At 46.9% G+C, this 13,980-nt stretch overlaps 1 protein-coding gene across 1 annotated transcript in view; it reads right to left on the reverse strand.

The window, feature by feature from the left end:
- Positions 1-5,782: 5,782 nt before the first annotated feature.
- Positions 5,783-13,980, reverse strand: part of Kif13a (kinesin family member 13A) — a 184,538-nt gene continuing 176,340 nt past the window's right edge. Inside the window, exons 39-40 of the mRNA XM_032885303.1 lie at positions 11,469-12,260; positions 5,783-7,316 (exon numbers count right to left, since the gene is read on the reverse strand). Of these exons, the coding sequence (XP_032741194.1) occupies positions 7,296-7,316; positions 11,469-12,260 (813 nt within the window). The 3' untranslated portion in view covers positions 5,783-7,295. The remainder of the gene's footprint in view (positions 7,317-11,468; positions 12,261-13,980) is intronic.

The following is a 13,980-nucleotide window of genomic DNA, read 5'->3' on the forward strand; positions in this document are numbered from 1 at the left end:
TGAGGCCGACCGTAACCTCGAGAGCTACTAGACTCAGAACATCTCAGACTTACAGACCTCCGAATTCTAGATCTATTAAAACTGCACGAGGGTTGGGGATTTAGCTCAGTGGTAGAGCGCTTGCCTGGCAAGCAGAAGGCCCTGGGTTGGGTCCCCAGCTCAAAAAAAAAAAAAAAAAAAAAAAAAGAAAAAAAAACTGCACGAGATGAGGCTGGGTTGAGAAGCGCCCTTTTGATGCATGCACGATGCCCTGGGATTGCTCTCCCGTACCCCAAACACAGGAGGTGGTGGCACAAGCCCATAATTCCAGCACTTGGCTGGTGGAGGCAGGAGGATCCTAGAAGTTCAAAACCATCCTTAGTGGGGTGGGAGGCTGGAGAAATGGCTTAGCGGTTAAGAGCTCCGACTGCTCTTCCAGAGGTCCTGAGTTCAATTCCCAGCAACCACATGGTGGCTCTCAACCATCTGTAATGAGATCTGGTGTGTCTGAAGACAGCTACAGTGTACTCGTATACATTAAATAAATAGATAAATAAATAAATCTTAAAAAAAAAAATCCTTGGCTACACAGTGGGTTTGGAGCCAGCCTAGGATACACGAGACCTTGTTTCAAACACAAAATAAGTAGTGTGAGATGATGCTAATTGTTACATTGAGTCAATAACCTAAGGATAATTCACCTCATCACAGTCACTATTATACTACATGGGTTACAAATGTATAACCCAGCACACACAAGGACTAGCAAAAAAATGTCGGTAAATTGCCATCGTCTTATTCAAAGCAGCCCTGAGCCCGAGTGGTAGGGAAGATAACTTTCACATCCTGGTTACTGGGCAGTTTCTCTCAGCTCGGCAGTTGTTGTAGCTCACTAGTCTAACTCCGGTGTTAGCTAAGCAGGCTTATTTGTGGTTAACCACAGGCTTCACAGATTACGCAGATTCGGTGAGGGGGGGTTAGCTTAACCAATCGCGTAGACCTGTAGCTTTATTTGCTCGCTTAAAACAATTATTATAAATCCAGGAAATGGGGCAGGCAGTGGTGGCACACAGCTTTAATTCCAAGCACTTGGGAGGAAGAGGCAGAGGCAGGCAGATCTCCGCATTTAAGGTCAGGTTGGTCTTCCGGGCAAATTCTGGGACAGCCAGGGCTACACAGAGAAACCAGTCTTGAAAAAAACAAAACAAAACAAAAAACCCGGCAACAGCAACAAACCTACAAAAAGACAAAGCAAGCGAGTGAACAAACAAAAAGGCCCCAGGAAATTAGAGCTATTGATTCTCAAATCCTTAGGAAGACAGTGACGTAATTCCCCTCCCCCACCCTCCAGGCCCCACCCCTCGCCTTTGAGACAGGGTTTCTCTCTGTAGCCCTTTGTAGTTGTCCTGGAACTTGCTCAGTAGACCGGGCTGGCTCCAAACTCAGAGATCACCCTGCCTCTGCCTGAGAGCTGAGAGGAAAGGTGTGACAGTAAGTGGCTCTTCTCTCTCCTTTTTTTTTTTTTTTTTTTTTTTTTTTTTTTTGGAGCTGGGGACCGAACCCAGGGCCTTGCGCTTCCTAGGCAAGCGCTCTACCACTGAGCTAAATCCCCAACCCCTTCTCTCTCCTCTTGAAACAAGAGCTCACCCTGTAGCCCCAGGTCCTCCAAAGCTCAAATGTATCCCAAAGTGACCCACAACTCACAGCGCTCTTGCTACCTCAGTATCTCAATGTGAGCATTAGAAGTACAAGCCATCATGCCTGGCTTGTTTTCAGGAAATCTCAGGCAAGTAAGCAGGCTCCGTGTGTCAAGACTGAGGACCTGCGTTTGATCCAGAACCCACAGGGTAGAAGGAAGAAAGTGACTTCTTTGAGCTGTTCTCAGACTTCCACGTATATACATACACACAGAAATACAGAAATAAAATCAGTATCTCTATGACTTGGGCAGGACTTCAGGAGACGAAGCCCCAAATATCTGCTTAAATTGTCATAAACACCATTTTTGGGTGTTCCAATCTTTAATAACCCCAGGAGAGACAGATGTAGGAGGATTTGTGAGTTCCAGGACAACCAGGACTACACAGAGAGACCCTGACTCAAAAACAAAACAAAACAAAACAAAATAAAAAAAAATCCCAAAAATCTAAAAGGTTCAAGGCATTAGGGGTACTGTGAGTGGTTAATATTATGATAAACCAAACCCAGCTTCCTAAAAATTCACTTTAGATTCTGCTCACAGCTCTCCACTCTCTTCGCACCCCCATAGCTCCTCCCTCCATCCTCCTTCCCCTTCTCCTCCGAGTACCTCTGGGTACCAACCCACCCTGGAACCTCATGTCACTGCGGGACTAGGCACATCCTCTCCCACAAAAGCAGCCAGACAAAGCAGTCCAGTCGGGGGAAACAGGAACCACAGGCAGGCATCAGAGTGAGGGACAGCCCCTGTTCCAGTTGTCAGGGGAACCTGCATGAAGACCAAGCTGCACATCTGCTACACATGTGCACAGGAGGGAAGCGGGAGGAGGGGACCTAGGTCCAGCCCTTGTATGCTCTTTGGTCGGTGGTTTAGCCTCTGGGAGCCCCCCAGGGTGCAGCAGTTAGTTGACTCTTGTTTTTCTTGTGGTGTTCCTATCCCTTCCAAGTCTCTCAATCCTTCCCCCAACTCTTCACAAAACTCCCCGAGCTCCGCCTAATGCCAAACCAAGTTTTTAATCACCAAGGTACTTCTCAGAAACTCTTTCCAAACTCACCTTTATAACCATTACGTCTTACAAGTACCGGTGAGAATCCCTAAAGAAGCTGTGTCTACAGAGACTGGATGGCTGAATAGAATTTTAGGAATGTTGCAGCTACCATCATTCCTAAGGCTAGTCCAAAGGCTAGTTACCTTATCTTGGACTAGTGCTAGCCCTTTGGAACAGGCATTCCTGGACCATCTCTGAATCTGAACCAACATCCCGTGACGAACAGATAGCTTTTTAGAAATCTATTAACAGACTACTGGCTTCTACCATCCCAGAAGGTAAGAATGCCATCAGACAGCATCTTGGGTCTACAGAAAAGCTTCCCCATTTTGCTGTACCTGACTCTTTGATATACTCGCCAAAGTATTTTAAACTTACCTTGATTTATTACTTTCTCTGTCCTGTAAAACTTCACAAAATGACTCTCATGCTGGAACATGGGATTTGGGGTAACCTAAATCTGTATTCCCAGGCCATGGTCCCTCAAATGGCCCCAGGATAAACTATCTCTTATTCCCTTCAAGATGAGAGCAGTCATTTTTGTTTGTATTTTTTTTTTTGCATCAGCACAGTATCCTATATACAATACAACTGTCCTATTAATTAGTATCCCAACATCTTCATAAACAGAGCTCACGAAGGATTCTATCCAGAGTTCCGTTCTCAGCATGAGAAGCCCCCCAAGATGGCAACTATTGCCTGCGGGTTCAGGTTATAATGACAGAGGCACGGCACGGCATCTGGAACCTATAGTCTCCTACATGAGGACAGTCTACAAGGACACAGGCACCCAATGAGTCTTGTTTTACCAAGAACACACAGTGGTGGGTGAATGTCTCAGATCTGACGGTGTGTGTGCCTGGGTGCATGTGTGCGTGCATGTGTGTGTGTGCGTGCGTGCGTGCGTGCGTGCGTGCGTGCGTGCGTGTGTGTGTGTGTGTGTGTGTGTGTGTGTGTGGTTAGGTCACACCTGTACACATCTTATTCCGGAAACGACTGGATCTCAAACCTGTACTCCCCTTTTCCTCCCCTCAGATTAGAAACAATGACAAGCAGGTTCAATTTAGTCTCTGGGCTTTTGTTTTCATTGAGACCCCTCCCTGCTCAATAGAAGAATGGATCTGCCTCCTGCTCTTTTCCAGCACCTTCTGGATTTGTCTCCCCACGGTCAAGAGGGGACCACAAGCTTTGGACCTCTGCCGAAGATGCTGTGCTGTCAGAACTGGCTTTCTTTTGGTTAGGAGAAAACCCGACATGAACTGTGTAGGTTGCAGATTTAGTGTTATTGTCTTGTTTTGTTTTGTTTTTTTGAGACATGGTTTTACTGTGCAGCCCTGGGTGACTCTGAAGTTGCAGTGATCCTCCTGCCCTCTGCGTCCCAAGCGCCAGGGTTATTTATGCACATGCGTCACTATGGATGTTTTAGCTCTTTCTTCTCGGATCTTAGTCTGGGAGATGAGCTGTACATTACAGAAAGATGTATGTCGCTGATACTATAGGAAGTTTGGGCTGAAAAATTATAGTCTTATCCAATTGTGTGCCAGAATCATACTCTTGTCGGCATTTACTCCAAAAGGCAATATGAATTCAATCACGTCTTTCAAGACCCTTTCATTACTTGACCAGAAAGCTTTACTTTTTTTTTTTTTGGTTCTTTTTTTTTCCGGAGCTGGAGACCGAACCCAGGGCTTTGCGCTTCCTAGGCAAGCGCTCTACCACTGAGCAAAATCCCCAACCCCGAAAGCTTTACTTTTTAAATGAAGTTTAATCACAGAAATAGGGGATTGGTGTCTCCCTAGTGTTGTTCTGAGGCTTGAATAGTGTCTTTTTTTTTTTTTTTTTTTTTTGGAGCTGAGGACCGAACCCAGGGACTTGCACTTGCCAGGCAAGCGCTCTACCACTGAGCTAAATCCCCAACCCCAGGCTGTCAGATTTTTATTGACAGGTTATACTTCCATATAGTACACAAGAAACATCTCTCTACAACTTGGGGCAGTATAATTTATAAGGTAAGTGTCTGTCCTTAATGAATTTTAAAGATATTTTTATAAACAATTATTTTTCCCATAAGGCAATGCTGCTATGCCCGACATTTTACAGGAATGCTGGGAATCTGAACTTGGGTGTTCGTGCCTCAACAGTAAATATTTCCTAAATGAGCTACCTCTCAAGCACTTGACTGTTGAATCTTCACTGTTTAAGATCACATAGCTGCTTACTTTCCTCAAGCCTACTGCATACACTTTAGGTGAGTTTCCCATTCCCTTGGTCTATTCGCTCCTGGAAGTCCACATAAAGCACTTGTTGTTAAGCTCCATTTCCTGGAAACCTCAAAACAGGCTGTTTTCTTAAAAAGACTCTGCAAGGGCATCTTCAACACTACTGGTCCACGGGTCCGAGGTTTGCTTGGAGACAATTCATGTCTCCCCTGTCCCAGAAGGCCCCTGGTTTTCTGTTATGTCAACAGCCTGTCATTATCACACCACACACTGCCGTGTCCTATAACTGCCCTCTGCAAGTGCAGCTCTTCCCGATCATGCTACCCGGCAGAAGACAGAGGGAAGAGGCCAGCCAGACATGTGCGCGCTGAAACCCAGCTTTGCTGAGAGTACGTCACCAACATCACTGCTTTGGCCCTCCATTAACCAACACAGTGCCCACAGTGACTGTGCCATCAGACGAGATCAAAGGAAATGTCACGTGTTTCCGGTGCAGTGCCTGGCTGACATGAAGCCCTCAATAACCCAATGGCAGTAGGAGAGTGTGTAGCCTACAGGACAATGTCGTGCCATTCCTCAAATGTTGTTCACCTTGCTTTTTGAGACAGAATCTCTCACTGGTCTGGGATTCACTGCTTAGATGAGGCCTGCTGGCCAGCAGGATCCACATCTCTCTGCATCCACCACCGTGCTTGGCTTGCATTTTCTTTCTTTTATCAAATATGGGTTCTGGGAATCGAACCCTGGTCCTCATTCTTGCACAGACAACAGCTTAGCCACTGAGCTCTGATCCCACCCCACGGGAAGGTGATTAAGACCAGACAGACTGATCAACGCTTTGAACTCTGAATTAGACAGTTTGTATTCTAAAACACACACAAATCTGTACCAATTAAATACAAAGTCGAAAGGGAATATAAATTACAGTTTTTGTTTTCAACGGATGATAGTAAAACACTACCGTCAGCTCACCACACACACAAACAGCAGCTTTTCAATAGAGTCTCCCAGGCCTCCCTCACCAATGCTAAGGACTTAAAAAATAAAAAGTACAGCAGGCTGCACATGCTCTCTCACTTCCTCACAACACACGGATAGCTGTACACCGAGGTCCATTGTACAGGCATCTACAGAGTAAGAACATAAAATATATTTGTAAAATTCTTCCACGCACAATCCTACAATGTCTCTCCTCGCAGGATACTTTGAAAAAAAAAAAAAAAAGGGAAAAGAATGACAACGGAGCGGTCCATATCTAATCCCCCTCAAACAAGGTGACGTGTAAACCTACGAACTTGATAGCTCAGTCCTTCTCTTCAGCATTTTCTAGAGTCGAGCAAAATGGCAAGCCACCACCACAAGAGAATCTAGCAATTCTGAATCAGACTGATAAAGAAGCCGCCAACCAAGACTCTTCCCCAACTCTTGGTACATTGTTGCGTTGCTGTTGTGACACTGCCCTGTGCACCTCACCTGCTTGCACAGGTGGACAAGACATGACAAATGCTAGGGGGGAAGACAGAGCCCCAGCAGAGTCAATGGTCAATGTCAAGTCAATAGGTCCCAGGCTAGGTGGAAGACTGTTGTAGCTGTATGGTTTCTGTGTGCTTAGGAAAGGGGGCAGGGACCAGGGCAGCACGTGGCTCGGTAGCCAAGGGAAGTATGGCACCACACTGGAGTGAGATTACATCACTCACACAGAACAGAGTGGACAGCAAAGACGTTCAGTCTCCTGGAAGTTCTTTGGTTATAAAGAACAGTGCCTGCAACCTTTTCTATGAAGAGGGATTTAGAACCTCATTCTTACAGAATATAAAATAACGCTTTTCATCTGCTCGTGTCAAAGCAGTCACCGGGGTCGCTTTGTAACAAAGTCCAGTACCTTGTGATTTTCGACAAATCATCTATCTGCCTTTTAGTGTGCAGATATGTCTCTGAATAGACATACCATAGATACACAAATTCATATACATAATATATATTATTTATAAAAAAGGGATCAGAGCACTGACTCCAGAGTCTGCAGGAAGAACTGATTAAAAACATACAAGAATAACGTTTGAGTCTGTGGAGGTCTTTGCACAGTGGGGTGTGTACGAAGTGCTCACAAGAATACTGCCACGTAGGTAAGCCGAGATTTTCATTCTCTTCCTCTCTGGAAAGAGCAGGGGCCGTGATTCGCCATGGGACAAAGTGCTACTTCTCCCACTGGGGAGGGGAAGTGCAGGGCTCCCCCATGCTGGTCTGAGGTCAAGCTGGGTCACAGCTGTCTGAAGAGCGTGTACTGTCCCAGGGTGGGACCGATGAACGAAGCTGCCGGAGCTGTGGCCCAGAGAGGCATGGCTGTCCCTTACCGAGTGGCCGTGGTTTCCTGGAACAGAGAAGTCAGTGAGTCTAAGCTCCTTGTCCCCATGTCCCCACCCCCGCATAGGGCCCACCCTTCAGGGGGCTTTGTGAAGGGTCAGACCAGACGGAATTCATTATCGAATCTCAGAGAACGGGTGAAGCATCTGTGGAAAGAGACCCATGTTACTGAGTAATTCCAGGATTAAAACAAAAACCTAGAGGAAGAAGTTTCCAAACTGACTTTTGATTTCCTTTTTATTTCCCCCAAGCACTGGGAACCGAACCTAGCACCTCATGCACGCTAGGCAAATGCCACACCACAGAGCTACATTCTTAGCCCTTCGCATAACTATTATTGTGTGTGAGTATTTGTGACATATGTGTATATACACATGTACATTTCATATGCCTGTGCATGAGGAAGCCAGAGGAGGACGCTCCATTACTCTTTGATTTGTTCCCCCACCCCAACCCCACACAGGTGAATTTGAAGCTCACTAGTTCAGACCAGCTAGGTGGGCCAGCAAACTCCAGGAAGATCCAGTCTCTACCCCTAAACACTGGGGTTAAGGCCCCACACGCCAATGCCCAGCTTTTTTATGGGTGCTGTGGATTCAAGTTCTAACACTCACGCTTAGATAGCAGGAGTTTTTACCCTTGGCCATGTCTCCAGCTCTCGGAGACTTGAAGTGTCAAAACAGCTTCTTAAAAATCAGCCTGTGGGGGTTGGGGATTTAGCTCAGTGGTTCGGTCCCCAGCTCCGAAAAAAAGAAAAAAAACAAAAAACAAAAAACAAAAATCAGCCTGTGGACTAGGGTTGTAGCTTATGGGTAGAGCAGCTGTCTGGCATTCAAGAGGCCCTAGGTCCAATTCGTAGCACTGCAAATACTGTGTACTCAGGTGCGTATGGAGGCAAGGGTCCAGTGTGACTTTTTAAGTAATTCCTGGGTATTGAAAGCCAGTTCCTGGGCTGGAAAGATGGCTCAGTGGTTAAGAGCACTGGCTGCTCTTCCAGAGGTCCTGAGTTCAAATTCCAGCAACCACATGGTGGCTCACAGCCATCTGTAACGAGATCCGATGCCCTCTTCTGGTGTGTCTGAAGACAGCTACAGTGTACTCATATATAATAAATAAACAAATCTTAAAAAAAAAAAGCCAGCTCCTAACGTAGCAAGCACTTTACCAGCCCAGCCATCTCTCCAGACAGACACAATTCTTTTTGGTGAAACATAATTGCCAGTTAAGTGTGTTTGTGTATACTTTTTGTACCGGAGCTTGGGAGCAGAAGCAGGTAGATCTCAGTGGGTTTGAGGCCAGCTTGATCAACATAGTGAGTTTCAAGACAGGGCTCCACATTGACCCTATCTCAAAAAGAAAGAGAAAGCAAAAGAACTGCCAGGCTACCATACCATTATTCGAATGCAACCAATATTTCTGTACGATGTTTACTTTAGAATTTTTAAAAGGTTTGTGTATGTATGTATGTATTTATATGAGTCCACTGTCACTGTGTACACACACCAGAAGAGGACATCAGATCCCATTACAGATGGTCGTGAGCCACCATGTTGTTGCTGGGAATTGAACTCAGGACCTCTGGAAGAACAGTTGGTGCTCTTAACCACTGAGCCATCTCTCCAGCCCTATTTTAGCATTGTGAGGACAGGCTCTCTCATTCTGTAGTCCTGGCTGGTCTTGAACCCTAGGCAGTTCTGTCTCAGCCTCCCAAGTAGTGGGATTTCAGATACAGGGTGCCCACCCTGGTTTATAGGATCCATTTAAACTAAGCTCTTCCCGTTGGACTCAATATTCTATGACCTTTCACGGCGAAGCTTCCTTCTTACTGTGTTCTGATCCACCAGGGCAACAAAACGAGAAAGACAACATCCTCCCCTTTTCACCAGGCTAGGCTTCTCATAGTGTGAGCCGGGAACATTCTACCTCCCCTGAAGTTACCCCTAGGTTTGTGAAAACTTCAGGTCCTCTGCTACACCCCGAATGCGACTGAACCTTGGGGGCGGTGCTATTCCTGATGGCTTCATTTGGCTTCTCCAGAGTCCCCCAGTGAGTATTTGGGGGTGAGAAGAAATCCCAATTCAGATCCAATAAATTCATTAAAAACAAACAGGGCTGGTGATGTAGCTGGTGACCACCTAGCGTACATGTAGCCCTGGGTTCTATCTCTAGCATAGGCTAAACTGTAGGTGGTCTATGCCTGCAATCCCAGCATGGGACAGGTAGAGGCAGGGGGATCAGAAGTTTGAGGCTATCTCAGAATCCAGGGAGTTTAAGACCAGCTTGGGCTAGAGACCCTGTTTCAAACAAAACAAACAAAACAAAACAACAACAAAGTGAAACAAAAGAATAACAGAGTGAAACAAAGAAGCAAAAAAATCAGACCAGCTTCAAGATCAGTGTGAGGGTCATGGAGGAGCTGAGGTAAATTCACGTTAGCTTGCAAGAACAAAGGTGAACAATGAGTTTCTCAGTTTGTGCTCCCAGCCGCAAGCATCCTTACCCTGGGAAAGCGCTTTTCTGACTTCAACAGACCCTTCCCCTTATCTAGGAATGGGGCTTCAAGATTGTGATCTAGCACTCTGGAGACTCCCAGAGCCTCAGCCACACAGGTCTCAGGGCCTCGTCTGAGGGAGGCTGGTTCAGAAGGCATTGGCAGTGACAGTGTCTCGCACAATGGGGAGCAGCACCGTGTGTGTGGCTGCCCCATCTTCCTTCACCACGAGTTGGTGCTTCTTTCCTGTCTGGTAAACTCTGTTTTGCTGAGCCCTGATGTTCCTGTAGCTTACATAAGCGTGGGATTAAAGAGGAAATGAGAGGGAGAAGAAAGGGCGACTCTTAGGAACAGAATGCTTAGAAGTTGGGAATCTAGCTACACAGTTTACATTTCCTTAATGAAGCCCACTTTGTTCCAGTGTGAACATCAAGCAGTACTGTAAACAATCAACGGAGAGCATAGGAAACTCAAGGTTTAATTGTGCTCTGCACATCTCCACCTAGAGGGTGTGTGTGTGTGTGTGTGTATGTGTGTGTGTATACATGATATATATATATATATATATATATATATATATATATATATATATATCCATCCCCCAGAGGCAAGGTCTAACTAGGTAGCTAGCTCTGGCTGGTCTGGAACTATGTAGTCCTGGCTGGCCTTGAACTCATAGAGATCCATCTCCTCCCAAGTGCTGGGATCACAGGCGTGCGTCACCACCGCCCAGCTGCTGATAATGTGTTGTGGTGCTGGGGACACAACCCAAGGCCTTGACCATGCTAGGAAAATACTCTCCTGGAGCTATTCTAATGATCCCACTAATCTTTGTGCATACGCACACCTGTCTGTGCCACCAGGAAAGTGAGGCCATGTGACTGTCTTTCTCTGTCCCTATTCCTACCTTGCCTTGTTACTGTGGTTGTTGTTGTCATTTTGTTTGTTTGTTTTGAGACAGGATCTTACGTAGCTCTGGCTGTCCTGGAACTCCATACACAGGTCAGGCTGGTTTGGGATTTACAGAGATCCACCTGTCTCTGCCTGCAGAGCTCAGAGATTAAGGACGTGCCCTTCCACACTCAGCTAGACCTCAGTGAACTAGGAGTTAGGATGTTTCTAAAATGGCCAGCCACTAAGTCCCCCATGACCTGCCTCTCTGCTTCATCCCCACCTCTCTACCAAGGACTGGAGTTTTTTTTTTTTTCCACCATTATGCTTAGCTTTGACATGGGTGCTGTAGACCTGAACTCGGGCCCTCGTGATACAAAACTAATGGAGCCTAGGATGAGCAGAGGAATCACAGGTTTGACGAAATATGGTAGGTGCCACACCAGACTGCTCCGAGTTAGTCAAAAATCAAACCCTGAGAGAGCAAACTGCTCCTCATCCACTTGAGCCTGACACCAGCTCGTCTGTCCGCCAACCCATTTTCCAAGGAAAGCGGCGGCAACAGCCAAAGCCAACAACCACGCATCTGCGAGATTCCCACGGCAGATGAGCAGGACGGCCGAGCTTGCTCTGCAGCGGACCCTTCTTGCTAATTACAGACATCAGCTGAAGCCTCTCCTACAAATCTCACTGTGAGGAGGAGCTTCCGGTGGGCCGGTGCCCAGCAAGCGGTGCTGAGAACGTGGAACGAAAAGGGCTGCCTCCGGGAGTGGTTACCTGGTCGTTCTCTATCTTGGAATGCAGCTGGCCAGCATCTGGGGGACCCTCTGGGATACCTTTACGGCCTGTTTCAATGGTTAGATCCGTCCTACTGGAGGGCTCTCCTACGGAACAATCTGCCAAACCATCGAAGTCTTTGCCATCGGACACACCCATGAACTCTGTGAAGGAGTGGTCCTCCAAAATGTTCGTAGTGTGTTCTATCGTCACCTCTCCTGGGCAGAATTCTCTGGCTTGGTGGCCCTCTTTGCTGGGGCCGGCATCCAGTTCTGAACCCAAAGCAGTCCTGCACGGCATTCTGGGATTTTCCTCGGGGATGCTCTGGGGTGATGGGCTCCCCTGGGGTAAGGCACTGTTCTCCTCGAGCGGCACGGTGATTGGCTTATCCTTCCCCAAGCCTCTTTCTGCTTCAGTAAGCTCTTGAGTCGAAGCTGGTGTGAAGTCGGGTGCGAGTGATGGTCCCGAGTGCTCCCGGCACTCGGCCTCCTTGGTGGAGAGGGCTAGCTGGTCTGAGCTGTCGCTGGAAGGGACTGCCATGTCAGACAGAGTGGCGTTGGAGGCACTGTGGGAGAAGTAGCCACTGGTGAGGCTGCTGGTGGTAGGGCTACGAGACACTGCTTTCTCCAAGGCTCTGGAGTCTGTCAGGTCCGCTTTAGAAGACGACCACTCCCTGTTCTCCAAGCTGGCATTGTAAACACTGAAGTCAGCAAACTCCACGGGCACGTAAGGCTGTGCGTGCATCAGCTTCCGGCTGACAGCTTCCAGCTCATTTTCCTCCTCTTCGGAGTCCTACAGAACGGAAGCCAGAGGCGGCCATTAGCTCCTTTTAGCAACTGTCTGACTGAGACGTACTTCTCTCGGCTAGGAAGGCAGCCCACGCCCATGCGCCCCTTCCCCTTCTTTCTGTAGCTTTGAATCTGTTAGGTAGACAGGCCTTGACTATCTGACGCTCCTCCCTCTACCTCTGAGAACAGGGAATTATGGGTAGGTACCACCAGACCTAGCCTCCCTTTCTTAAGTCTGGCCAACCCTTGTCATCTCTGGCAGTAAGTTAGCGTCTTCTCAGAGACTGGTGACTGGAAATGCTCTGCTGCCTAGCAGGGATGAGTTTATCTCCTCTGGGTTCACTCAAGGCTCATCCACCTCTGGTTTAAGAATAGGAACTGGATTGAAAGGCAAATGTCCTTCTCCTCCTCAGGGAGGAAGAGGCATAGCCTGAGGCAGAGGAGTGGGCTCCTTTGTTTCCTCTGACAGTCTTCAACCCTCGGGAAGCAGAGTGCAGATATTCAGGTCATCTGTGACAATTTCTGAACTCACTTATGAGGCTGAGGAAAGGCCCAGAACTCTGCACTCAGTGTCTCACTAAATGCTGCACCACTGAAACATGCTAACAGCTCATCAATGACTGCTTTCCTTGGCCTGTGAGAAGCAGACGGAGGTTTGGCTAGAACACAAGGAAGAAAGAGAGCGAAGATAAAAGGGTTCCAGCATTAAGAAGTTGGGGACCTGGCAAAGATTGGTGTAAATACTAAAGTGGCGCCAACTCAGCCTCTGCCAGCAAGTGAGACATTTCATTTCGTTTTAAAAATTCTTTTTATAAATATTTAAAATTCGTTTGTTTAAATCCATGATTGACTTTACATTATACGAGTGTATGTATGCCTACAAGTTTTCTGTATACCGTGTGAGTGCTTGCTGCGCTATGGGAAACGAACTTGTGTCTCCCATAAGAGCAGCAAGGGCTCTTAACTGCTGAGCCATCTCTCCCACCCTGCATTTATAAATATTGTTAATGATACTTAAAAAACATTTTTATTAACTAATGTTTGCATTCATGTATGTATGTATGTATGTATGTATGTATGTATGTATGTATTTAGAGAGTGTGTTTGTGTTTGCGTGTTTGTACTTGGATGCCTTAGCACATGTATGGAGGTCAAAGGACAACTTGAGGAAGTTGCTTTTCTCTTTCTACAGTGAGTCCCAGGCAGGATCAAGCTCATTGTCAGGCTTGACAGCAAGCACCTCACCTGCGAGCCTTTGTGCCAGCCTGGTACTTTTTTATATTGGTTGGAAAAATAATTGCTACCTTTAAAATAATTTTAAGCTAATCTCTTATATACCCAGCATAGATATCAGTTTTAATGAAAAATGTACACACACACACACACAGTTTTTTGAAACCAGGTCTTACTCTGTAGCTAGCCTGGCCTAGAAATCACTATGTAGCCCACCCCAGGCTTTGCAACTGTGGCAAGTCTCTTGCCTTAGCTTCCTGCCTGCCAAGATGATAGGTGAGCCACCACACCCATCATGCACTAGGTGTGACTTTTATTTAAGGACTAACAAGCTCCTTCCTGCCATGCCCGCCCTTGCCCTGAGGGTTGGGAATATTGATCCTGAGTGATAAGGGACACGGTTTTTCCCATAGCAAGGTAGGCCTTTGAGTTCTTGTAAGGACAGTCCTGAACTCTAACTTAGAGACCTCAAAAATAGCTTTATTTCCTCC

The sequence above is a fragment of the Rattus rattus genome, chromosome 14 (genome assembly GCF_011064425.1).
Source record: "Rattus rattus isolate New Zealand chromosome 14, Rrattus_CSIRO_v1, whole genome shotgun sequence".
Lineage (NCBI taxonomy): Eukaryota > Metazoa > Chordata > Mammalia > Rodentia > Muridae > Rattus > Rattus rattus.